A 26,022-nucleotide genomic window follows, 5' to 3' on the forward strand; every position below is an offset into this window, starting at 1 on the left:
CAGACGGACGGTCGTGCTGGTCAAGGGTTGGACACTGGATTTTCTTGTTGTTATTTACGAACTCTTTATCTGTCTCACTCTTATCTTTCCAGTATGTACACACACACACACACACACACACCTACTGTTTTTTTTTTTTTTTTTAAATTTGTTTTTTCAGATTTTATCCCTTTTTCACCCAATTTAGTAGCCAATTTAACCCAACTTAGCATCCAATTATCCCCTGCCTATTGCATTGGATCCGCCGCGGCCGCGGACCCCGTGGCCGGCAGTCCCAGAGGAGGGCGCCAGGCAGACTAGGCTGACTGGCTCCTCGAGCCCAGTACCGTTATTCCGGCACCCCAGGGGGCGGTGTTGCGCGACGGATCCTAGTCCAGAAATACTCCTATACCCTCCCTCGGAAGCGGCCGGCCAATATGCCGCTTCCCGTGTGTCTCGGCCATATCTGGATCTGGCGAGCCGGGATACGAACCCCGGCCCCGGTGGGCAGCATGCACTAGCGGCCAGTGCGTAGACCGCTACACCACCGCGGGACCACACACACCTACTGTTAACACACACACACACACACACACACACACACACACACACACACATCCACGTGTTGCTGTTCCTAAATGGAGTAGCATTACAGAAAGCACAACATCTGTTTAGATGTAAAGTTGTTTGGAAATGTGGGGAGAAGAGCAGGAGCTAGATCCCTGGGCTGTGTTGACGCATCCAGGCCCTAACAGGAATGTGGAAATCGAGGATTTTCTCCCCGGGATTATGAAACTCATCTAACCAATGTGTTAGGTTTCTATTTTTGATTAAAATGACAAAGTCTCAGCTTTCTCATTGAAGCATAGCCTACACATCAGAAACACAAAGTCATTGACCAAAGTTACTTTGGGGTTGTCCTGGTCCTCTTACCTGTTAGAGAATAGCATCCTACCATTTACTCAGAGAAACACATTCCTAAGAACTCTTCTTAACTCAACACGATTAATATTAGACATTTCTCAGGGACATAAGTCAGACTCAAGGTCCTCAAGGCAAAAAGATGTAGATCATGGTCAGTTTAGTGTCTCTCTGGGTTTTAAATGACGGTTAAAGGCTGTCTCGTGAGTTGGAGCCTGTGAGACTCCCTCAAGACGTCTAACTAACCACCAAATCAAGGCTAGTGTTACAGTACAACACAACAGCATCTAATGGTTTCCCCTAATGGTTTTTCCATTAATACAATTAACATCTCACTAATACCACTTTGATGTGAACACTCAGTTCAGCATTTGCATTTGGACCATTTGGACCATGGTCTCTCTCCATACAGTAACATATTGTTGTCACATTAAACAAAGTCTCAGGAATGACTCTCTCCCCTGTTGTTTTGGGTAATCGACACACAACATACAGCCTGGCTGATCAGTGTTGCCAACAACAATAATAATAATAATAATAATAATAATAATAATAATAATAATAATAATAATAATAATAAACTACCCTGTGATGACATAACTAAGATGTCTGCTCTTCTATCTGGACAGAAACAAAGGATCCCAAACAGAAGGTTCAGGAGGTGAAGAAGTTGGTGCACCAGCTCCCTACGCCCAACCATGACACCATGAGAGTGCTCTTCAGACACCTACAGAAGTGAGTATGAACCTTTGAGTCCCAACAGGAGTTACTAGTACTGTAGACTGAGATCTGTTGGTATATTCATTATTCAGATTTGGATGCCTTGTGGGAAACAGCAGGGAGAAAAATACTCATTACGAGCTCTTATTAGGGCTTCATATTGAATAGAACAGTTTGCTATTTACCCACAGCGAGGCCAGGCTAGTACACGCAGCTACAGTAGACGAGGCATACATGACGAACCGAAGACAAAATGTTGTGCCAAGTCGATTATTATGTATGGCCTATTCTGAGAAAACAGATTGACAAGAGGGTCACATTTACAGTACGGTAAAGGAGACAGAGGGGTCGGACACCATCAAACTCAGTAATACTCCCAACTGTGCTGTGGCAGCCCCATATGAACAGGGGGTGGGGGGGGGGGGGGAAGTGACCTCAGTGCTTGCGTGTGCAAGTTAGCTGGCCCCTGTCCACCCTGTCCGTCCGTCCTGGCCAAGCTAAAGGGCCATATGGCTAAACCCTGGTCCCAGGAGTGGTGTTCTATCCCATCCTACCCTTCTCTCCATATTTACCACCCCGCACAGGAGGCCAAATGACTCATTTTAGACTGATGAGCCCCTCCCTTCCCTAACTGGAACATACCCCTTGGCTCGCTGCAGTAGGGACAGAGAGAGTTGTGTGTTTGTCTGTTTGGTTTCCAATGCCAGCTCCCAACAATTAGTCCAAACCCCCTGTTCATGTACCACAGATTCGCCCTCAGAGATATGCCTGAGCATCTCTCTCTGTCTCTCTCTCTCTCTCTCTCCCTTTCTCTCTCTCTCTCTGTCTCTCTCTCCCCCTCTCTCTCTGTCTCTCTCTTAAAGTAATACTGAAACACACCGCCAACACACCTACAGTATGTAGATACAGTAAAAAAAAAGTCATCAGAACCGAGTCAGACCGATGACATTTCTCAATCCTCTTCCTCAGTCTCTTCGTTCAATGTTCTTACACAGCTCCCTCTCCGCAGCCATAAGCATGCACAATAGGGCTGCCGCGCGGAATAATACCGTCGTAAAAAAAAAAAGCCGTCTGACTGACTTCACTTGAAAGTTACTGACGCATTGTTTTGGTCGCATGGTCGCTGGGCTTCGAGGGATTGTGGGGGGGACAAAGTAAATCCCAGGCAGTGCCTCCAAGTCTGTCCCCACCGCAGAATGACTTCCCCCTGCCCTCTCACCATGCAAATAATCAAGCCACAAGGTCTCATGTGACGGGGAACGGCAGGAGAACGGGCCCCTAGGGACCAGGCCCAGGACCCAGCCTGACACACCCACACCTACTGATGTGGTTTAGCTCTTATTCACTTATTTCTGCTTTTATTTCTCTCTCTTTTTTTTTTTTTCTCTCTCTCTCTCCCTCTCTCATTCTCGCCTTCTCTCTCTCTCACTCTTTCACACACACTCTCTCGCTCGCTCCCTCCCTCCCTCCCTCTTTTTTTGCTCCCTCTCTCCATTTCTCATAGGCTAGATGGATGCATAGCCTATGCCTAATCTAAATTGCACACCAGACCACACTAAATTAGGATCATGTGTGATATATTTATTTATTTACGTATTATTTGCCTTTTTTTTTCCTTCCCAGAGAGAGAGAGGACTAGCATCAGAGGGCAAACAGTGGAGTGCGGTACATTCCCTCTCCGATCCCCAGAGAGAGGGGAGAGGCGAACGCTGAGAAAATCTTAAAGACAATCAAAGAGTGCTAATGAAAATATCCAAAGCTGAAAAACACTTATCAGTTGGCCATACTGTATAATGTCCTTATCGCAGATATGAAATGAGATTTTGAAAATAGTACTTTTTAGATGGAGAGAGAGAGCGTGTGACTGTGAAAGTGTGTGTGTGTCCGTGCCTCCCACACGAAGAGGCATTCGTTCCAAAATGGAAGAGTGTGTTTTTATGATCTCAGGCTTCAGTGAGACTGTGGAGGTTTTTTTATTTTATTTTGGTCCTGGCTGGGGCTTGGCTGTGTGCTGTGCTGTTCCTTCAGTAATGTACGAGTCTATGAAGTTTTCAGTTTGCTTTGTTGTGGTGTTCATTCTCTGCCTGTGTGGAACCAGCCTTCCCTTTTTTCCCCCATCCATGGGGTCTGGCTTCAATATCGAGCTGTGTACTCGCATTGTGATGATGTGGTCAAGGAAACCAGATTGTCTGAATTGTACCTTCACTTAGCCCATTCTATTTCTTCCCCTCTTTTTGTGGGTGTTTTTGTCACTGCTGCTCATGGTTGCCATTTTACCACAAGGGCTTTGCGAAAAAATCCACAGGCTCTCTGTTTTCTGTCTTTCAATTCGTGCTGACCTTACAGAAAAGAAGGAAAACAAACCTTTTGGAACTAACCACCTCCATAGGCGTGGTACACGCCAAGCACGTCCAGACAATCACCGGATAGAGAATGGGATGGATGGCATGGGTCTTTATTGACATAAACTCCCATGGTGATACCATGTTATTGTTGTTTACCCGCAGTCCACTGGGAAGAAGATGCTCGCTGGAAACTTTTCAAACGCTTGAACGAACCCTCGAATGTCTGATTCGTGGGTATTTTTAGTTCAGGTCAGATGTGGGCGCTGTCCGTTCACTTTGAGAGCGACTGACTGCTTTCCGTTTCAACCTCCGAGCCATCCCTCCCCTCCCTCTCTAACTCCCTCTTTCCCTCCCTCCACCTCCTCTGGCTCCATCACCCCCCCCTCCCCCCCCCCCTCCTCCCTACCTCAATGTATTATCTGTCCCATGATCCTGAAGGAGTCAATGATCCTGACCCAATTAGCAGGAGCCTTCCAGGCGAGGAGGGAAGGGACGCCATCATGGTCCAGCTCCCATTTCCTGTCATGCCCTGCTCGCATAACGAGATGCTAATTAATTACCATTGGCATCTTGGGCCGTGCACGTCAGCTTATGTAGGGGATATCAATGAATCGTCAGATCACATCAAGAGTCCCTCCAGTCCAGTGACCCCCCCAGGGCTGGCCAGCCGGACACTCGCCACTGTCTGTGCATGCATGCCACCATGGCTTCCTGATTAGGGAGTCGCTGCACTGTTACTGTACAAGTGTCACTGTTGTGTTAACGGGAAAGTTTGGGTGTGGTGGGTATTTGAAAAAAAAACTAAAATGTGTTGACGTTAACGGTTGTTGTTTTCCGTTAACGTCATAGCAGAGGGAGTAGGGGTTGTTGTCGTCGTCTGATGAGGAAGAGGAGGAGGAGGAGGAGGAGAAGAAGGAGAAGTAGAACGGATTTCAGTTGATGTATTAACACTAACTTCTAGCAGTATTCATTTAGTCTGAGAGCCTAGGTGATGTATGCCCCCTGTGAATATACAGTAGAATTACTTTAATAATTGAGTCGCCTTATTTGAGATCATTAGTGAACCATTAGCCCTGGCAATCCAGACCCTTAGATCACCGTACTGTTCTAATTAAGTTAAAACGTTGATGGTCGGACAGGCAGGGAACAGTGATGTACTGGGTACAGGCGCAGGGCTGGGGTTAATTGCAGACATAAATGGGAAATTACAGCGTGTACACATTTTAATCGGGTTTCACTTATGTGGCTCTCTGAGACACACCCCAAAACACTCAGTCACGTAAGATACACAACACGCACATACAGTACACACACACACACACATGCACACACACACGCACACAAACACAGACACACGCATGCACGCACACACGCAAACACAGACACACACATGCACGCACACACGCAAACACAGACACACACATGCACGCACACACATACACGCACACACACACACATACGCACACGCACACAAACACACATGCACGCACGCATGCACAAACATGCACACACACACACACACACACACACACACACACACAAAGCAAGCAAACACTCCCAGACACAGATGCCCAGCAGTTCAACATACCTGGCAAAATAAAATGTTGCTTTTTATACATGCACGCTTGAAAAAATTCTCACACTGTCATTATGTGGTGTACCTTCAAATAAGATGTATGTCCGGATACATTTTAGTAGATGAGTGGGACGTGCACTCGACACTGTCTCCTGCTCATCCTCCGAAATTCATCTTCACACAGATCGTGACAACACATGTGTGGTGACAGTTAAAGTCTCTAATTGTGCCTGGGCAGCATTGATAAATGTGTGGCTTGGGACAAACTTCCTGCAATTACACTACCACCTGTGGAGTCTGGAATCAATTATCGCAGTTTTCCCACAATAATGTTCCTACGAAGAGTCATTATAGGTTTTTAGTTATTTATATACTGTATATATATATATTTAAAAAAAATGTACATGCTGCAATGGCACTCTATGACAGTCACACCTTTTATAACTAAATCAATGACACTATTAACAACTATGAGACTGCAACAATCAGTTATTGTCTTAATTCAATACAAAAAGACGGTGTGTTAAGTGAGATATTTAGTTGTCAAACAGTCAAGACAGGAAATTCAATTGAGCAACTCTAACATCTGACTTGTGGACTGACAGGGTTTTTCCATCACACTCAGTTTTGACTCTTGCTACAATAGCTTTGTGTGTGTGTGTGTGTGTGTGTGTGTGTGTGTGTGTGTGTGTGTGTGTGTGTGTGTGTGTGTGTGTGTGTGTGTCGGCCAATCTCTAATACTTAATCACAGAGTACTACAACTATGGCAGGCAAAGATGTTGACAATCACTTATGATTAACCGTTTAGGGGCATACTTTCATTGGTGATAGATACAGTACAGCCTGATTTTTACCTTTTTAGGAGCATTTGATAGACATAATGTACTTCTGGAATCAGTTTAACTAGTCTACGCCAAAGATGACTGGGGCCTTATGGACCTACAGTATTATGCTGAATGATGTTAACCAACAGCATACCTGTGTATCTGCCTCGAGTATGATTACTAGATGTATGTTGGCTGAGAAGAATTTTTTAAATATTCTCATAGAGAACTATAGCATGAGAACGTCCACTTCCAATGGAACAAAGACACAAGAAAACAGTACATTTTTACAACTCAGTACATGTGCATTACATCTAGTCAATGTCAGTATGGGCTGCCTGTGAGGCAGGAAAACATAGAGTCCTGTGCTGTTTCTGCTTTTTGGTTTTATGACATGTAAGCCATAGATAACATCACTTCAGGCTTTTCTAAAATACCAGCCTCAGACGCTACGAACCTAGCCCAACACACAGCTGGCAGCCTGACAACACCTTTTGGATGCAATTATCTACTGAGAGGCCCGGCGAGGATCCGTTTTGGGCACGGAGGGACCCGATCCCACCTCAGAACGCTCCGTCAAGAGCCCACTGACAGCTTGGAGAGTCGCCCTGCGCCACAGTCCTTCCATCCCGTTCCAGGCCTCACTCCGTAACGGGCCCAGAAGCCTGTGGGCTTCCTCCCTCCCACCCTCCCTCCCCTCCCTCCCCCTCACTGGAGCATGGAACAAGGAGTGGGTCCCCTCCAGCACTGCCTGGGTTAGTCTCTGTCCTCTAGCCAAGCCTCAACTCAGCTCAGGGAGAATAGAAGAAGGCTCTCAAAAGATCCCTGTGTGTATCACACCCTCCTTTCTCTCTCTCACTCTCTCTCTCTCTCTCTCTCTCTCTCTCTTTCTCTCTCCACAGAATGTACTGTACATGCATGCGTCCTCAAATACACCCTGTCCTCAGCGTAACATGTTTTACGATGATGGAGTACACTGTTAACGGGTTAAGAGTTAAAGAAAAGGCAGGTCATTATGGATCACGGCAAAAAGAAGTGCAGAATATTTTTCTACGACCACTTTCCTTGTAACAGTTTATGTACTGTAGTGTCTTCATTTCCTGCGCCAGCTATATCCGGTTTCACAGCCTCCTCCAGACTTCCCGTGCTGTACCAAACCTCTATCCCCATTTTTTTTTTTATAACTTTCCCTGTTCAATAGATCACAGTCGATGGCTGTTGTGTATCGTACACCACTGATACTGAATTTGTGGTATGGACCGAATGGTTTCAGTTATGGCTGAACCTAAAACTTTGAGTACCTAAATCTTCGGTTCACAAATGATATACACTGTTGCCAATATTGAAGCAAGATATGCTTTCAACAGGGGCCATTCGAGGGTAAAACAAAATATAAAAATGCCTTGCTGATGAATGCAGAAATTATACACTGTCATCTGGGGACAATTAGCTGTTTTGTGTTGCCAAAAATGAGGTGTGAGGTGCTGTGCGGCTAGAGAAGGGTGTCAAACCTGAATGAGAGTATTCAAAATTGAGTCCCACTTCATGCTGTTGTTGACTGGAAAAAAACCTTCAAGTTCATACTCAATGTTCCATTGCCTCTAGCTCAAGCTTCTGGAAAAAAAAAACATGCTCTCTCCTCCTCTAATCTCTCATTCCAGACACTCTAACCTTACTCTTTTTCTATTTACTTTACAGAATCCTAACATGTTCGAGGAAGAATCTGATGTCTACTCAGGGTGTCAGCATTGTGTTCGGTCCCACCCTCATGTGGCCTGAGCTGGACTCTGGCAACATGGCCTTCAACATGGTCTACCAGAACCAGATCGTGGAGTTCATCCTCATCGAGAGTCCAGAGATCTTTGGCCTGAAGTAAAAGCAATAAAGAATAAGAAATGTGTCTTAGAGAAGAAAGATTATGGACTTTATTCAGTGTACAGCAGTGGGTTGATTCATGTACAGACGAGAGGACGTATTGTGCCTATCGGAAGCTAATTTGAAGTTAATTAGCCCAGTAGTCATGTTACTAGTATTAATGTATGATTTTTAATGAAGATTTGCACCTTATTTCACCCTGTTAGTCAAGTTTTGTCATATACAGTAGTATTAGTGATCATTGACATGATTTACAATACTGTACGATTTCCTGTAATATGAAAAACTGTTTTGTAATGAACGCCTAATAGTTAGGGAACTTATTTGACTGTAGTAAAGGGAAATCCTTCAATTGCCTTATAATATGTTTCTATCAAAGACGTACACCCCAAAGAAAGGACCAATAGTACTTATGCTATGTTTCATTGTTTGCATATGTGTGTCTGGCGCTTTGATATGCATTCTTATCCAAGTGGGGTAATGAATATCAACATCTTGAATACCAACATCGAACTGAGTGAGCACCCCATCTGTGGGTAACTGTCGCCATTTCTTATTCAAATGGTACCTGTGTCATACACATTTTAATATTAAAAACAAGTAGAGTATTGAATGATTGTATCATCTTCGTTGTGGCCACAAGCCCTAACCCTAACCCTTGAAAGCCTAATTTCCTCCTTCATTGTCCTATATCAAAGTTGCCAAATTCCAACAACTGTACTAACCACCTACTAGCAAACTAACTAGCTACAGTAGTACACTAATGCACTCTGGTGGCCCATAACAAAGAACGTCACCCAGGGGGGTATTCCATCAACATCGCAAAAAAAAAAAATACAGGTTTAGTCTGATAAGTCTCGCGAGAGTTCTTAAAAATATCCAGGCATATTCTGATAAGTCTCGCGAGAGTTATCAAAAATAAGCCAGGATTTTCCTTTAGCGACATTGATGGAATACCCCCCTGGTTTTCCCAAAAAGTGATCAATCAAAAACAAACAGACATGTCAATCGGTGATGATGCATGAACCGGGGTATGATTTGATTCGATTATTAGATAGCTCGAGTTACAATGGCCCAGTTATATTCAGAGAGGTGCAATGCAATGGCTTCTACCTACTTAGGGAAGAGTAGTGCGGATTACTCACCGAATCCGTAGCATTGTAATGTTTTGGCTTGACTAGCGAGTGTGTCATTGATTTTCAACAACATTGAAAAAAAAATGTATTTACATTTTTCAGAATAAAAAAAATGTAACCTTGTGATTGGTTGCCGACTTGTTCCCGCTTTCACCAGCTGCTGTCACATGTGTGAATTAGCTGGGATGTTTGGCAGAATAATCCATTAGAATTGCATGCCAAATGTGTGAGGTTCACACACGCGCACACGCACACACACACACACACACACACACACACACACACACACACACATTATAGTCATAGAAATGTTTTTGAGAGGGTCTACTTATGCACTGCACAGTGGCATGCATACTGTACTCACTGGCACACACACACACACACACACACACACACACACACACACACACACACACTCGACACACAGAGGACAAGATGATTACTTTCAATTATTTTCTATGACGAACGACCACTCATCAGAATATAACTAATGGAGCTGTTCCTGAAATAAAACAGTCAATCAGAGAGTGAGTGAATGGGAGGGAGAAGAGTGCTGGGTGCCTTTGTCGTCTAATGGTGATCACAGGACCCATATCATACGTCTGTCAGATCCTATTACACAGGCCTGCTCCTCAAAGCTGCCTGCAATTAAAACAGGCACCCTAATCTAGACTTGTGTGTAACGCCATTTAAATGTGTCACTTTTCCACTTCCATGTCCCGGCACTGTACTGTACACTGATAGGCTGCCTTTTCCGAGTGCTGTGATAATCTCACATCACTCTGCACTGTGTGTGAAGTCAATGGAACCTGAAATGTCTGAGACACTATGACTAATGACTCATTTGCCTTTGCTGAACTAAACATAATAATTGAACTAAATAATAATAATAATCATCATAATAGTAGATTTTATTTAGAAGCGCCTTTCTTAAACTCGATGATACTCTACAGAAAAAAAAAGAAAAAAGAAAAAGAAGAGAAGCAGGACAATAAACAACAAAAAGAAACACAACAAACAAAAAGGCAGCGATGGGGGAGAGTGTTAGTGAGGACCCATGCCATGCTGCACAAAGGCGAGTCTGAAAAGATGTGCTCAAGTATGCTCAATTTAGGTCTGCAGTCGGTCGTGGATGTTTGCTTAGCATACACATACACTTTGGAATTTAAGAGTACATGTACTTTGTGAATGATTGATAATATGACTTAGCACAAGAACAGCCGTGCCCTTTTCACCTACTATAAGAGCCGCCTCGGGGGTCAAATGACCATGGTCTTTACAATGGGAAGCTGCTACTTACGACCACTAGTTGGCCGGCTGGGAAATTAGCCTGCCTCCAACACAGAAGAACAGTAAAATAGCTTTATACTAACTTATCCTGATGCGATTTTGAAAACGTAAGGATACCGGGTGGTAGAACGCACATATCTAGGAAAAGTCATGAAAGGAGGGTCCTGAAAAGATCGAGTGCAAAGATATAAAACATGTTTTACTCAAATGGTCAAATGACCCCACCCGTGGCTGTTCTCGTGTTAAATATGCACCTTTAGGCAAGAGTGGTCCAAAGCTGGTCAGCACCAGTTCATACAGTAGTAGGTCACCATAGACTGAGAGGGTGGGGTGTATTAGCCCCCTCTACTGGTCACCAGCAGAGACCAGGGGCCACGGTCTCACACACAGGTGTTCCCCATCACTATTAACACACAGCTGCCGCTGCTCCACTCCCACTCTCGTACCCCTAGACCACATGAAACGCGGCCTGTGTGTGCTCAGAGAATTGCCTCTCTGAGTAAAGTTTATTTCTCTTTGAGCTATTTTGGTCTCCAAAGGTAGAGAGCCAGAGTCCCGATGCAAGGCGGCCAGGTAGGTCTGCAGCACAGGCACTGCAGAATTGTCCCAGGGAAACGCTTATGGGGTTTTGGGTTCATCTGGATGCAGAACAATGCCAACCCCACCTCTCTTTGAAGAGCTTATGATTAGAACATGTTGGTAAACGTTCTATGATGACATTAAAGTCAAACGGCTTTAAAAGTTATTTGAAAGGTACGGTAATACCATTCCCAGACACTAGGGGTGGTGGGGGAGATCAACCGTGGGTGGAGTAGCCAGATCCATGTCTATCTGAGGTGGAGTGCACCCAGAGAGTTGAAGTACTGCCACAGAAGCCCTGTGTCTCTCTGTGACAATCAAAGTGTTAAATCAAGATCACTGAGTCCTCTCTGGTATGCTACCAACTATTGTCAAGGAGCAATTGTGATTTGTGTAAACACTGTCAAGAAGCCTTGCTCCGTCAGCATGTATCTACATATGGATTGAGTGTACAAATAATCCACTGAAATACAATTGTAGGCTGTGTGGTACTGTAGTCGGTCTTCACATCAGTTTTAAATCAGCCGACTTCTTTCATATTCCCAAACAGCAGTTTCTTTTTATATCCAGTTAAAAAGCCAATGCAAAGACTTTGCCTGTATGGAATTTGCTTCTTTTTTCTCCCTCTCTCTCTCCCTCTCGTTTTCTCTCTCCAGCACGGAGATAAGAGAAAGTCTATAATTATGGGAAAGCCATTTTTCTGTATTTTATTATTCTGTAAATCAGATGTCTCATGCTTTGGCAGTGAGACTGGGAACGATGGGAGAGTGACATACTTAAACTAGCTTTGTGGTTGTGTGTTTCGCTAAATCTCCACAGAGAATAAAAGGAGGTGGGGGGGGGGGGGGCTCCAGCTTTGGGTGACCTCCCTTCTGGCTCGCAGAGATACTTTGGAAGACCAAACGAGCCGGCATGCCACCAAAAGCTTTCAGCGCCACATTTCACTCCCCACACAACTCCTGACAAAAAACATGAGTTTGGAGATGGATTTGAAAGAGTTTCGCTGGGAATGTTTCATGCATGTGCTTGTTTTGCAGAGCAGAAAAGGGGTCTTGAAGGGCATGAATGGGCTTTAAAGTAATTTAAAACATGAACATGGTGGGAGACAGATATAGAATGGGAATTGTGTCTTGTAAAATGATATGTGGTATCCCCCCCCGCCCCCTCCATAGAAACAGGGGGTTAACTGCAGAGGCAGTGGTCAGGTGAAAAAGGGAGAAGTTACAACACAGAAATGACATGACTGTCTTATGACACGACTTTCAGCCATGGGACCCTCCATACCTAAGCCCTGAGTCAGAGTGCACTCTGGGAATGCGGCGGCTGGTTTTTGTTTTCCTTCTCCGAGCCAAGCCTCTCTGTGTGCAGTGATTCCATGTAATAACCGTCGACCACTCTGTTTTGGAGAGCCCCCTTTTCTTTGTTGCTCTCTCTGGAAAGGCTATGCCTGTCTGCCTAAGTTAAAAAAGAGAGAAAAATCCTCGGTCAAAAAAGAAAGAAAGGAAGAAAGAAAAGAAAAAGAAATGAAAGCATAACAATACTAGTGTCCCTGTGAAAGGCATGCCACGTTCTAACCACCGGGCCTATTAAAGCACAGCCTGCGCTCAGAAAGAACATGGCAGCATATTGATAGCATATGACTGTGTCACTTGAGGACACAACTCCTTTCTTTTTTCTTTTTTCTTTTAATTTTCAGCCCTTCTTTTTCTATCAGGAACACCGGCACACACAGAGAGGGAGAGAGAGAGAGAGAGAGGAATCAGAATGGGTCCATATGGCAAGGGTAAAAAGCTAACGTGGAATCAGCGCCGGGCTCATCTAATTATGGCACCTTTAATGCTCAACCTCCTGGGAGGGGCTTCAAATGAAGCCTCATGGAAAATATGTCGAGGCTGGCCTTTATTTAAAAATGTATTTTTCAAAGTGTTGCATTTTTAAAGAACTGTGTGCTGCACGTCTGCGACCGTCAAAGTCCTTTGATACTGTACATTTCTTTTTTTATAATGATGAAGGTTTCTATTTGCTGAATACAGTTAACAAATTAGGTGGCTGAAATAGACACCTAACAGCATTGTCTTTGATGACCTGTACTGATCCAAATTGGTCCAAAAATGTTCAAAACGGTAGTTTATTGAAGTGATGGGTTGCACGTACAGGATTTGAGAAAAGTGTATATTATAATAAACGAAGGCCTTGAAAGGCCTTGAAAGAAATAACCATAAGCCATAAGAGAGAGAGACGTTCAACATCCTCATGATCAGTTACCACGGTAGCATAACCTGACCTGAGAGCCGCTCCCTCAGAACAAATTTTCAAACGTCAATTAAAGATGTTTCACCTGTTTAGGCAGGCTGTTAGTCAGCTATTAGCCATCGTATGTTCCTGTTTCTGTTCTGTTTACGTTGTCCCTTTGGGGTGTTCCTCCATTTTTGTTTTTTTAAACGATGTTTGATTGCGCCTTTCTTTTTACCCATGTCATCCCTTATTTTTGATGTAAAGCACCCTGTGCATCGGTGCTGATGAGAAGGGCGCTATAGAAATAATGTTTGACTTCCTTACGTTATAACAGATCTAGACAGTCATGTATCAGATGTCATGAGGAAGAAACAGTTGTTGCTTATCCCTATCCACATGTGCACATGGACATTTGCATAAACAAATTTCCCCAGACCAGTTGTCTTTGTGTTTTTTTTCTCTTTCTTTTTAGTTTGTCATTCCACGCTGGAGGTGTTGTTTCAGTCTCACAATCAGAACGCCGGAGAACCAAGAGAACCAAGGCTCGCTCCTGATGCGTGAAATTAATGTTGCTGTTCTTTGTTGATAATCCACCAGTTTCCAAATGCCCCAAACCAACATGTTCTTACTTTCAAATTCTTATTGCAATGAAAGACTACGGTTTTGTATGCCTTTCTTCACACACACACACAAAAAAATCTTAAAAATCTTAAGAATCTTATTCCAGTATTTTTCCACAAAAATACAGTTATAAAAACAGAAAACTATCGTTTTTTGGAGGAACAATTCATTAGCCTTTAACCTAAGACAACGTGATGCTGCCAGAGTTCATGACTGTATAGCAGAAGTAGGTTCCTCCGTGAGTCTAAGACGAGGGAACAAGCTTCTGCTCAGGGCCACAATCTAGTCATCCAGGACCTCCAGCAACAATGATGCACTCATCTAGACCTCCACATTAAGAAACGAACCGCTTTCCTTTATTTGACCCCTGGCAAGAAATGAAGAAAAAAAAAAGAGCCTTTAATTACCGGGGAAGAAGAATTATTCTCACTTGGCTGTATGCATGAGTAGAGAGACAGAATGGTGTATGACAACAGGCCAGAAATGTAACACCGAGAGAGAGAGAGAGAGAGAGAGAGAGAGAGAGAGAGAGAGAGAGAGAGAGAGAGAAAGAGACAGAGATGTACATTATGTACATAGTAAATAAGAACATTTTAATACAATTTCTGATTACATTAACGTCTTTCTTATTCTGAAAATGTATTCTGTAATGTTTATTTGTACTGTTTATTTCACTTGCTTTGGCAATGTAAACACGTTTCCCATGCCAATAAAGCTCCTTTGAGTTGAATTGAATTCAGAGATAAGCGAGCACACACACACACACACACACACACACACACACACACACACACACACACACACACACACACACACACACACACACACACACAGAATGAGATAGATGGATCATGCTACATTCTCATGGATTGAGGTTTGTTGTCGCCTATAGTCTTAGCATTATATGCTGTTGCATGTCACCTCCTAAAACGTTGCTAAAAGCACAACCGTAGGAAATATAGTGTAACCAAAAACTATAAAACAGCTCTTATCAGCCAATAGAAGGGGCTCATAAAAAAACAGCATGGTAAATTAACTAAATGCGGGGTGGAGCAAACAAACAAATACAACTCATGGATGTTTCCACGGTCCATGAGGATTCTCAGCGTATTCTCAATGGGGAAAAATAACCATAAATGGAGTAACAGATATGAGTCAGCAATCGTATTACCCTGAGGTACACATTAAACACACACATACAGTGCCCACAACCCATACTGTAGGATAAGGCCTACAGTCAAAACACACACACACACACACACACACACACACACGCACACACACACACACACACACACACACACACACACACACACACACACACACACACACACACACACGCACACAAAAGCAGTACACACAACACCAACTGTTCAAAGCAACGTGTATTAACAGGCCAATGAAAAGGTTTAATGCATTCAGTGTTTTATAGACTTTGTTGTAAAACCTTTATGAGTGGGGTGGCATTTTGCGACGGGGAGACGGACGGCGTTGTTACGGGGTTTACGGGCGTCATTAGGTCGCGACCTAGGTCTGTTGTGGGTGCCCCTGCTAGTCAACGACCACTACAACCTCGGAAAAGGAGGCTTGGGGTTGAGCAATTGTGGATATCAAACAGACGCTACTCCAGTTGAGTGTGTAAGACGCTTTCTATAGTAACTCTGAACAGACCTCGATCCCAACAATAGGCAATTACAAGTACTGTACTTTGATTAGTGTTAACGCTCCCGCCCCTGAATCATATGGTCAGTTCGTGCAGCTGTCCATTGACTGCAGCCTCAGCTGAAACGCATTGGTAATAATACCGCACCAAGAGGCTAGTGGGATTATTTTACAGTGATTTATTTGATCATAGACATAGCTAGATAATAATAAACAATAATATGATATGACCCAGTTAAATGATTATCATATCCTAGTTGTGTATGTCCAGTGTGGGAGAAACAGCATCTGCAGGGCCTGGTCATCTTGGCTGTGTGTCAGATCATTTTGGCCTCATGTGTTGATTTTCTATTTCTGAACAAATGCCCTTCTGTTTCCCCCCTCGTAGATGACCGACTGTTCACAGATACAGCAGTTTCTCTCCAGTGAAAAAGCCTGCTGTGCCCTAACATTAGACGTAGAGGTACTGTACTGTATGTATGTATGTCTGTCTGTGTAGCAGAACCGATTAAAACACCACTGTCAAATCCTATATGACGCACATTCAGAGGGAAATTGATTAAACAGACAATATGCCATATGGACAGCAGACAATAATTTCACTGATCAGCTGATGCTCGTTCCACGCAGGGAAGGGGCGAGTGATAACTGAATGAATTCCCAACGGGAAGGGCTGTTGGATGGGAGCCGTTTGAAACAACAGAATGGAAATGGGAGTGATGTGGACAATCTAAAAGTCATCAGGGAACACGCTGTGAATTAACAGCATTAAACCCGTGTTGGGGCCATGATTTTAAACGTCCAATCAGAGGGAAGTGGTGATTCATAGCTTCATAACTGTTGGGTTATCATAATCATACATTTGTTTTGCGCTGGGAGAGGATAGATAGATAGTGTCTGTTCAATCTCCTAGAAATGTTACTTTTTCAAATATCTGAAAAGTAAAAAATACATAAATAACGGTTAATATACATTATTTACTGGGAAAATAGTATTCCATTTCCCACCAAATGCAGCTGTTCAAATTCAATTTGATAACTAATCTTCTTTACATTGTAATTATGTCATTTCTCAATATGCAGTTACTTGTACTGTCTGCACAACAGTGCATGTTTCTGTGCATCTTCAACTAGCTTGATTTGCATACATGTGCCATTGTCAACACACACACACACACACACACACACTCACACACTCACACACACACACACACACACACAGAAGAGTGGGTTGTTCGTGGCTCTACCCTTTCGACGTAAAACGAAGCAGCCAGTCTGACATACTTAGTTTAGCGTGAGAAGAATCGCATTAATTCTCCCGTTCCTTCCCGTGACTACCAGGTGGAAGAATATCACCACAGGGCAGATTTGTTCACAGTGTTTAAACACGGGACGCCATTTCTGGACTTTTACAGTCTGAATATGTGTTAGTGGTAAATTGTAGTGATGTGTCACGTCGGGTTTAGTGCCCATTTAATAATCATAACACTCATGGTTACATATTGCATTATGGTCTGTTCTGTGTTGGCCTGCGTATTGAACATGAGAGGTTGGTCCATGGTCAGGGCACTAAGAGGAGGATAGCAGGTAAGCAAGTAAGAGACGTGGGAAATTAAACAAAATTCCTTTTCTTGACAAAAACAACTCCGATCCATTCCCTACCCTAGCAACCACACTAAGCCCATGGGACTAATTGTACCATGGGGGTCCAAACTGGGGCGATCTAGGATTCTAATAAGATTCAACACATCAAATGATGTAATTATCTCTCTCTCTAACCCATCCACTACCATGATCCTGCTAATGTGCATCATGTCAATAGAGAATATAGCCTCCATGCTGGGGCCCCCCTGTGTAAACACAACTCCTACTCACACATTAGCAGAATAGAAAAACCTGGTGCTCTGTGTGCTAACTGAAGGTGGGGGGGCCAGGAGAGAGTGTGAGTGTGAGTGTGTGTGTGTGTGTGTGTGTATGCACGCACAATTATGCGTTTGTGTTTGATAGTGTGCGTGTGATTTGTGATTATTTGTTTGAGAGTGTGTGTGTGTGTGTGTGTGTGTGTATGTGCGCGTGCATGTGTGGTGATGGTGGTGGGGTGTTCTTCGGGGGGATCCCATCCCCAAACCCCTCCATCCTCCACCCACCCCCATCTTCCTATTGTATCATCTGTGAGAATGTAAGATGCATTGGGATGGGGGGGTTCTGTGGGGGCTGAGGGTAGGTAGGCCCGGGGCTAGTCGTGTCTGTCATGTGGGTGGACAGTTTGAAGATACACCCTGAGGGTCCATGATACCTCAGCACCCATTAATAACCTAGATGGGCACTCCTCCAGTCCCCAGCCTATAGCCCTCCAGTACAAACACGGCTACAGTACGTATGTGCATAATGAAAGCTTCTTATTCAAATATTAACTCTGTATCGTTTTTAGAAATCTTCCCCGTCCCCACCCCCCCCCATCTAAGCCCCTGTTTTTCGAATAATTCTGTTTCTTGGCCTGGTTTCTCTCCATAAAAGATCAAGGGGACATGAGAAGGCGAGGGATTCAGGTTGCTGCTAGCAACACTAAAGAGGAACATGCTTAAGAGACGGGAGGGAGAGTACCAGCGATCCTAACAATGGTGTCGGTCTCGTCTCTCCCTTCTTCTCACGTGTTTGGTACCATTCCTCATTCTGTTCCGTACATCACAATGAGCCGGTCCTCCGATTGTCGGCCTCCACCAGCCTCCTCTGCTGTAGTTATATGGTTGATTCCCAATGGTATGGTGAACATTTCACCTTTTCTAATGGTTGTTTTTTTCGAATTTTTACCTTGTAAGGGTTCTGCTCTACTAAAGGGGCAAAAAGCTTATGAATTATGTAAACTTTGGTTGAACACGTTCGCTGTGTTAGTGCTGGAAGTCTGAGCAAGACCAGTTTCAGGAGTCTGTCCTGGAAAAGGAATAACCAAACACTGCAAACGGCAGCATACTTCTGTCTACTTTTATTCTTTCCAGCAGACAGACTACAAAGAATATACAGATGTAAGTATGTACTCCAAAACAGGACAAATCTTTATTTAGAAAATGTCTGAACCCCTGGTATGCCCGGAGTACTTACAAGATCTGACCGCTTACGGTACTTACAAAACGCTGGTACAGAAAGGGTTGACATTTAATCAATGAGTCAATCTGAGGGAAAGACTTGACTGGTGAGACAAGCACGACCAGCTACATGAGAAACACACACAAACCTGTGCAGTATTTATTTATTTATTTATTTTCATCTTGAATTATGCCTTATTGCTGCAATGTCTTGCGCTGCAATGTCAGGAACCGAAAGCCTAATAATTGTACTCTCTTACACTTGTGTAATGTGGCGTAACAATAAACTTGAAACTCGAAACTTGAGTAGCAATCAGAGACTACAAGGAGCCCAACGAATGGTTTGTTCAGGCATTTCAAACATCTCAGCTTCCAGAGGCTCTGCCTCTAGACCTGGCAGCCCAGGTGGGGAGGAACAGAACAGTATGTCAAAGCCACAACTTGGCTGCCACTCTGTCGGAGTGGTGGTGGGGGGAAAAAAAAAGAAGAAGAAGAAGGAATTCCAGCCCTTACATCGTCCTCCAGTACAAAGGGTAAAAATGGACTCGACCGGATATATGAGGTGGCACCGCCTATGGGAAACATGAAAGAGGGTAACACGTTTTTCCCTTTTCTTCTTCTTCTTTTGGTCAAACCACACACACACATAAAAGGCTTCTCTTCGCATGTGAAGATAGGGGACATTTACAGGCCCTGTCACAATGTCTCCAGAAAAGGCATGGCTTTGATTTGGGAAAGAAGGAGAGGAGAGGAGCAGAGAGAGAGGAAGAAAGAGGAGGAGAGGTGCTAGAGACGGGGACGGGCTGTCTGAGGCCACCACAGGTTTGTGGCCCGTGGCTCTGTGTCAGTGATGACGACAGCCCCCAGAAACTCCCTCGGCAGACTTTTTCCGACAACCTTTAAATCTAGCTCATTTTTGCCACTAATGGACTCCAAGTAAGTGTGCCCACTTCTGAGCTGGGGCCCCACTTCTGAGCTGATCCTTGGAGGCTGCCTAGCCCTAACTTCAGACTGTTTGGAGTCACTTTGGCTGACAGGGATGGTGGTCTCCTTCGCATGCCAGCAGACTCCTGAAATCCTCCTTCAGAGCTGCCCAGGAATAGGCTGTGATGTCAACCTACAACACAGAGAGGAGAGGCAGGCTGACATGGAGGACTGGCAAGGGTTGAGGGAGAAACCTGGAAAGGAGGAATCCCAGAGACTGAATGAACAGCAGCGGCGTGCTGCGTGTAATCCTGTTTCTCTTGTCATGTCAAAGTGTTTATTACCTTAACGGGATGTCTCCTCGCCACGTCTGGCCTCCTGCAGAGTCCCTGCAGTCGTTTACAGAGCTGCTCAGGTGTGGCGTACAGATACTCCGCTGGCAGCAGGAGAGGAGGGAGAGAGCAAGGGAATTAAACATCAATCTTTAATGAAATACAAAAACCTCAAAGCACTAGGCCTGGATAGATACAGCTCACTTTTGTAATTAAAAATACATATTACACTGAACTGGGCCAGGTTTTACATAATTGAACTAGTATTCTTTTAAAAGATTCACATTATTTATGCAAATCTAATTGAAGGAAGAAGAACAGTTGTGGACTTAAGAATCAGGTGAATTATATATTTATTTCAATGCATTGGGGAACTACTTTTCTATTCTATTTTACAGTAGGCCTACTTTTGCACATTAACACCTCCAGTATCTTATCTACATACAAAGGACATCTAGGGACAAAGAGAATGACAGAACAAAACATTGTAATGTATGATAGTGTATTATATGAAGGCCTAGTGTCAACTGTACCTGGGAATATTTCAGGATACACCAACGCCTTTGGACAAAGTGGATAGCAGCCACAATGCACTGCTTCTAGCCTACAGAACACAAAATGGCATACAGTGCCCTCCACAATTATTGGCGCCCATGGAAAAGATGAGTAAAAGAGGTTATACTGTAAAACATTCACCTTTTGGTGAATTAGCTTAATGTCACACTGAAAAAAAAGAGAAACATCCAACCTTTAATTGAAGTAAATGTATTCGAAGAAGAAAAAAATCTGTCATCAAGAAATAATTATTTCTAACAAAAGGGTTAGGTGCTACAACCCTAGAAATTCTTGTGAACCAAATGTCACTGAAGCATTTTCTCATTTATATTTTACTTTGAAGCAAAAAAATTGAAGCAGTAATCCACAACTTCCTGTTTCACTGGGGTATAAATATGATGTGACACAGAGGCCATATTCCCTTATTCATACATCAACATGGGAAAGTTAGGAGAACACACAAATCAAATGAGGGAAAGGTGTGTTGAGCTTCATAAGTCAAGGAATGCTAGTCACCAATAGCTACTCACCTGAAAATGCCCATCTACTGTTAGGGCAATACTTAAAACGTTCAAAGCAACTGGAACTGTTACAAATTTGCCTGGAAGAGGACCCAAGTTTATTTTGCTGCCACGCACAGTGAGGAGGATGGTAAGAGAGGCAACGAAATTCCCAAGGATCACTGTTGGAGAATTAGAGGATCCACCAAGTCTCCAAAACGACCATTAGACGCCACCACCATGGCAACAAACTATTTGGAAGGCATGCCAGAAAAAAGCCTTTCCTGTCATTTCATCACAAACATAAGTGCTAAACGCTACTGGAACCGTGTTCTATGGGCAGATGAAACAAAAAATTAGCTTTTTGGCAACAAACACTCAAGATGGGTTTGGTGTAAAAAGAAGGATGGCTATACCGAAAAGAACCTGATCCCCACTGTTAAGTATGATGGAGGTTCTGTGATGTTGTGGGGCTGTTTTTTCTCCAAAGGCCCTGGGAACCTTGTTAGGGTACATGGCATCATAAACTCCATGAAATACCAGGGAATTTTAAATCTGAATCTGGCCGCCTCTGCCAGGAAACTAAAACTGGGTCGTCATTGGATCTTCCAGCAGGACAATGATCCAAAACATACACCAAATCAACACAATAATGGTTCACTGAACACAAATCAAGCTTCTGCCACGGCCCTCTCAGTCCCCTGACCTGAACCTCATTGAAACCCTGTGGGCTGAGCTGAAGAGGAGAGAGCACAAGAGAGGACCTAGGACCCTGGATGATCTGGAGAGATTCTGTAAAGAGGAATGGGCTCAGATTCCTTGCTCTGTATTCTCCAACCTTATTCGATAATACAGGAGAAGACTCAGTGCTCAGTTTTATTGGCAAAGGGAGGTTGTACAAAGTATTAAATGCAGGGGTGCCAATAATTGTGGAACGTGGTTTTGTTCGAAATAATAATTTCTTGATGACAGATTTTCTTTTCTCCGCATACATTTACTTGAATTAAAAGGTTGGATAAGGTTTCAAAAAGATTTCAGTGTGACATTAAGCTTTTTTTTATTTATTATAACCTTTTTTTTACTCATCTTTACCAGGGGTGCCAATAATTGTAGAGGGCACTGTATTTATTTTCCCATTTAAACCCACTTAAATGCTCCCAGTAATAGAGAGTCAAATACACTGCACCAGTTTAGCAATATAATTGATGTGTCAGAAAACCATTTGCTGAAAAGTCTGTTTCAGTCCTGGTAAAGTTGCCTTTACCAAAATTGGAAACGGAACACAATATTCACCACTAATAATTGCATGAGCTGTACAGCAATGTCAAAATGTGGCTCATTGTGTCAGTGTTGACATTGGCTTCTTTTCATGAACATTTCAGAATAAATGAAGCCCCACAGAAGAGCAGGGGAGATATACAGTCTATAGAAAAGCATCAGTAGCACATTTCCCTGCAACACAGTTGAAGTCATCCTAGTCTGGAAATGGGAAGAAAAGCACTTCTTTCAATAAGCCATCAATGTTAGCCTGATTCACATGGAATATAAAAAAAATTAAGAAAAGAAAAATCCTAATAACTTATTTGTTCAAATGCTCAACTCCCAAAATAACTTTAAATGAAAACAACTCCTTCGTCTCCTTCGACTGATTCAACTTATTTGAACCTCGCTGACTGACCACTGCCTATTTAAATATTTTGTAGAACATGCATCAATATTTGATGGTTTCTCAATCTCACTCTGTGCCATCACTTTAGTGCATCATTTCTCATGCCATAGACATGCATATTTAAACATCAGATTAGTTTTTAGGACTTTAATTTCATAAGACTAAAGTGGTGAAAGAAAAAATAGATATCACACAAGTATGTAATAATGAGGCTATTCACTAGTATGCATTCTAGCATGTATGTATGTAATGTGCCAACTCTGCCAAATATCCTAGAAGTAGGCACTTAGATACAATTGAGAGATTACAACTGATATAGGGTGCGTTCGTAAATACGCTCCGAGAGCGCCGGAGCACACCCGGGGTGCTTTCTGACCATTCAGAGGTTAACGCAGATTTCCAGAGCGTATTTACGAACGCACCCATAATTCTTAATTATTGGTAGGTTTGAGGAGCAACAGTTAGTTAGTTAGTTAGTTCCTGGGCAACAGGGCATTAATGATACGTCGATCTACAGTACCTTAGAGCGCTAAACAAAAGTGGTGTACGCTTCATAGTTCATCAAATAGCTTTTGCCTGCACTCCAAAAAACAGCTAATCAAGCTAATTTCAAGGTAGTACGACACTAGCCCCTTTAGCCCCCTCGAACTATGACAGCACAATCTATGAAACCGATTACTGGGGTCAGTTCCATCCCAGTGCCGTAATGTGTAAGCGTGCAAAATGGTTATCAGGCTTTTCATCTCAAATATAATTAGCTGATAATTTTGCTGGGCTAAATTACTTCTTCACTGCAGGGCATGAATAGGCGTCTGCTCACATTGCCTGCTCATAATTAATCAGATTAGGCCGAATTCCACAATAATGAGGATGGAACGCATTGGTGACACCTCAGCCGGGCAATATGAGTGGACTGCTTTTTTTTTTGTTTGAGATCTCCAAGGGCTTCCATTTCTGTTTACCCTTGTGGTGTGGAAACTGGCGACCATTTTACAGTTTTTGTTTTTAATGTTCAGTTGAAGCTGATGACATTGAACAGCTATGAAATCACTGACTACCTAATGAGGTTTGCGATGAAATTGTACCCTTGAGGAGCAGTGAAATCTCAGTGTTTACTTACAGTTGGGTAAAGCTTATCGGAGGTTGGGGAAACAGGAAAAATCCCTTTTCCACCTGAAAAGTACTCTCAGGGGAACCAAGAATGATATTGATCCATGATCCACATGAATATGTGTTTTCAGTGTTGTACCTCAAAATACACACCACACAAAGCACCCCCCCCCCCCCCCACCACATCCACAGACTTGACTATCAATAGAGCACTGTGGGTGGGCTGCATGTCTCAGATCCCCACGGTTTGGATCAAAGGAATAGTGAAAAACATCATTGTAGAAGACTCCCCCAAAGGGACATCTCTTCTCAAACTCACAAGGACGAGGCTTTATTCACAGCAACCATAATTAGCACATGACTTCATTATTACAGAGAGCAAGTCGAGTTTCCTCCCTGTTCTCCTGGCTCTCCTCTCCTCTTGTAGACAGACTCCCCGAACTGGCTTCATGTGAAGAAGCACGCATGCACGCACAGGCACACGCACAGGCACACGCACAGCCACACGCACAGGCACACGCACAGGCACACGCACACACACACACACACACACACACACACACACACACACACACACACACACACACACGCACACACACATACAGCAGCACCTTTTCTCCAGACCTATGCTTTAGATCTGGGTTGGTATAAATGTGCTGAAGGCATGAGATAGCCAGGGTGGTGTTCTGCATGTAAGATCACAACCCTCGTCTCTACTGAAGCACCTCTCTGTTTCTGGTCCACCTAGGCTGTAGGCAGGATCTGTCTGATGAAACCCTTCAAATACCACGTACAGGTGACTGAAGTCTGGGGTTGAGGGCATCGGTCATCTGATCAATCGGCATGGCTTCACACTCACACAGTAGGCCTTCCTCCCACACACACACTTTGGATCCTCCCTCGAGCTAAAGGACACTCTTTTACAGTGTACTCCCTGAGAATCAATCAATCTTTAATGTAGTTTTTTTTCTTTCAATGTGCTCATTCGAGACACTGTGACAAAAGTGTACAGAATCAAGCAGTATTTCCTTCAGAGGAAATCCAATTAAATGACATTAGGCAGCTTTTAAAGTATTTAAGTAAGTAACGCCTTTAAGACTTAAATGTCTTTCATAAACATCCAAGGAGGGGAACTCACATGGCGACTCCGAAGAACTCGTGCTGGGCTGTGGAGACGACCACGTCTGCCTGACACAGCACCCTGAAGTACTCCTCTTTACTGGGCACGAACCCCCAGTGTAGCACATTGGCACCCAACTCCTCTCTGACCTGGGCAAAGATGTCTGGACAAGGAGATAAGGAAGGAGAGAGAGAGAGAGGGAGAGAGAGAGAGGGAGACAGAGAGGGAGTGAGACAGAGAGAGACAGAGAGATCCTCTGAGGGTGAATCTGTGGTAGACAGAGACAGACACCGGTGTCTATAGACATCTTTGTTACTTAAATGAAAAAGATAAACAGTAGTGAACTAAAATAGTTCATTTGATGTCTAGTCTACAGCTGATTGAGTGAAACGCCAAAAGACTGGACTGCCTTTGTCTCCCACGGGTTCCAAAAAGTCCAGCCAACTCACTTCATAAACTCTTTATTGCTCTGAGTCGTAACAGATCAGCGAGAAGTGATTAGATTCCCATATAAAGAACTTTAATGGAGTTTAATTGAGGGTAAGTGAAATGAAATAATGCAACCAAATGCATGTCATTGAGAAGCCATCTGCCGTGACATTTTGGATTCATAATTAGGTCCATGCTGCTGTGTCCTCGCAAAATAAAGTGATGACCTAAGGAAGATGTCTCTCTCTCTCTCTCTCTCTCTCTCTCTCTCTCTCACTCTCTCTCTCTCTCTATCTCTCTCACTCACTCACTCACTCAAAAAAGTGTTGAGGAGAGCAGGTTAGTGAGAATGTTAGAGAAGTTTCAATGTTTACTGTAATAACCACGGGCATGAAATTTGTACCGGCAAGCTCTCCTTGTCGAAAACATAGCATACAGTAGTAACACAATTACACAGTAATATACAGTTGCAGCAACGGTTCTAAACACAATAATAATAGTTATACAATTGCAGTAGACCGAGAGAGGACTGAATACA

The 26,022-nt window shown here is 43.5% G+C and overlaps 1 protein-coding gene across 1 annotated transcript in view; it reads right to left on the reverse strand.

Moving 5' to 3' along the window:
* Positions 1-19,866: 19,866 nt before the first annotated feature.
* Positions 19,867-26,022, reverse strand: part of gtdc1 (glycosyltransferase-like domain containing 1) — a gene marked incomplete at both ends in the record, with an annotated part of 30,879 nt that continues 24,723 nt past the window's right edge. The window contains 4 exons of the mRNA XM_080536960.1: positions 19,867-19,962; positions 20,114-20,205; positions 20,635-20,705; positions 25,074-25,218. Coding sequence (XP_080393086.1) covers positions 19,867-19,962; positions 20,114-20,205; positions 20,635-20,705; positions 25,074-25,218 — 404 coding nt within the window. The remainder of the gene's footprint in view (positions 19,963-20,113; positions 20,206-20,634; positions 20,706-25,073; positions 25,219-26,022) is intronic.

This window comes from Nansenia antarctica (assembly GCF_963989245.1).
Source record: "Nansenia antarctica genome assembly, chromosome: 7".
Lineage (NCBI taxonomy): Eukaryota > Metazoa > Chordata > Actinopteri > Argentiniformes > Microstomatidae > Nansenia > Nansenia antarctica.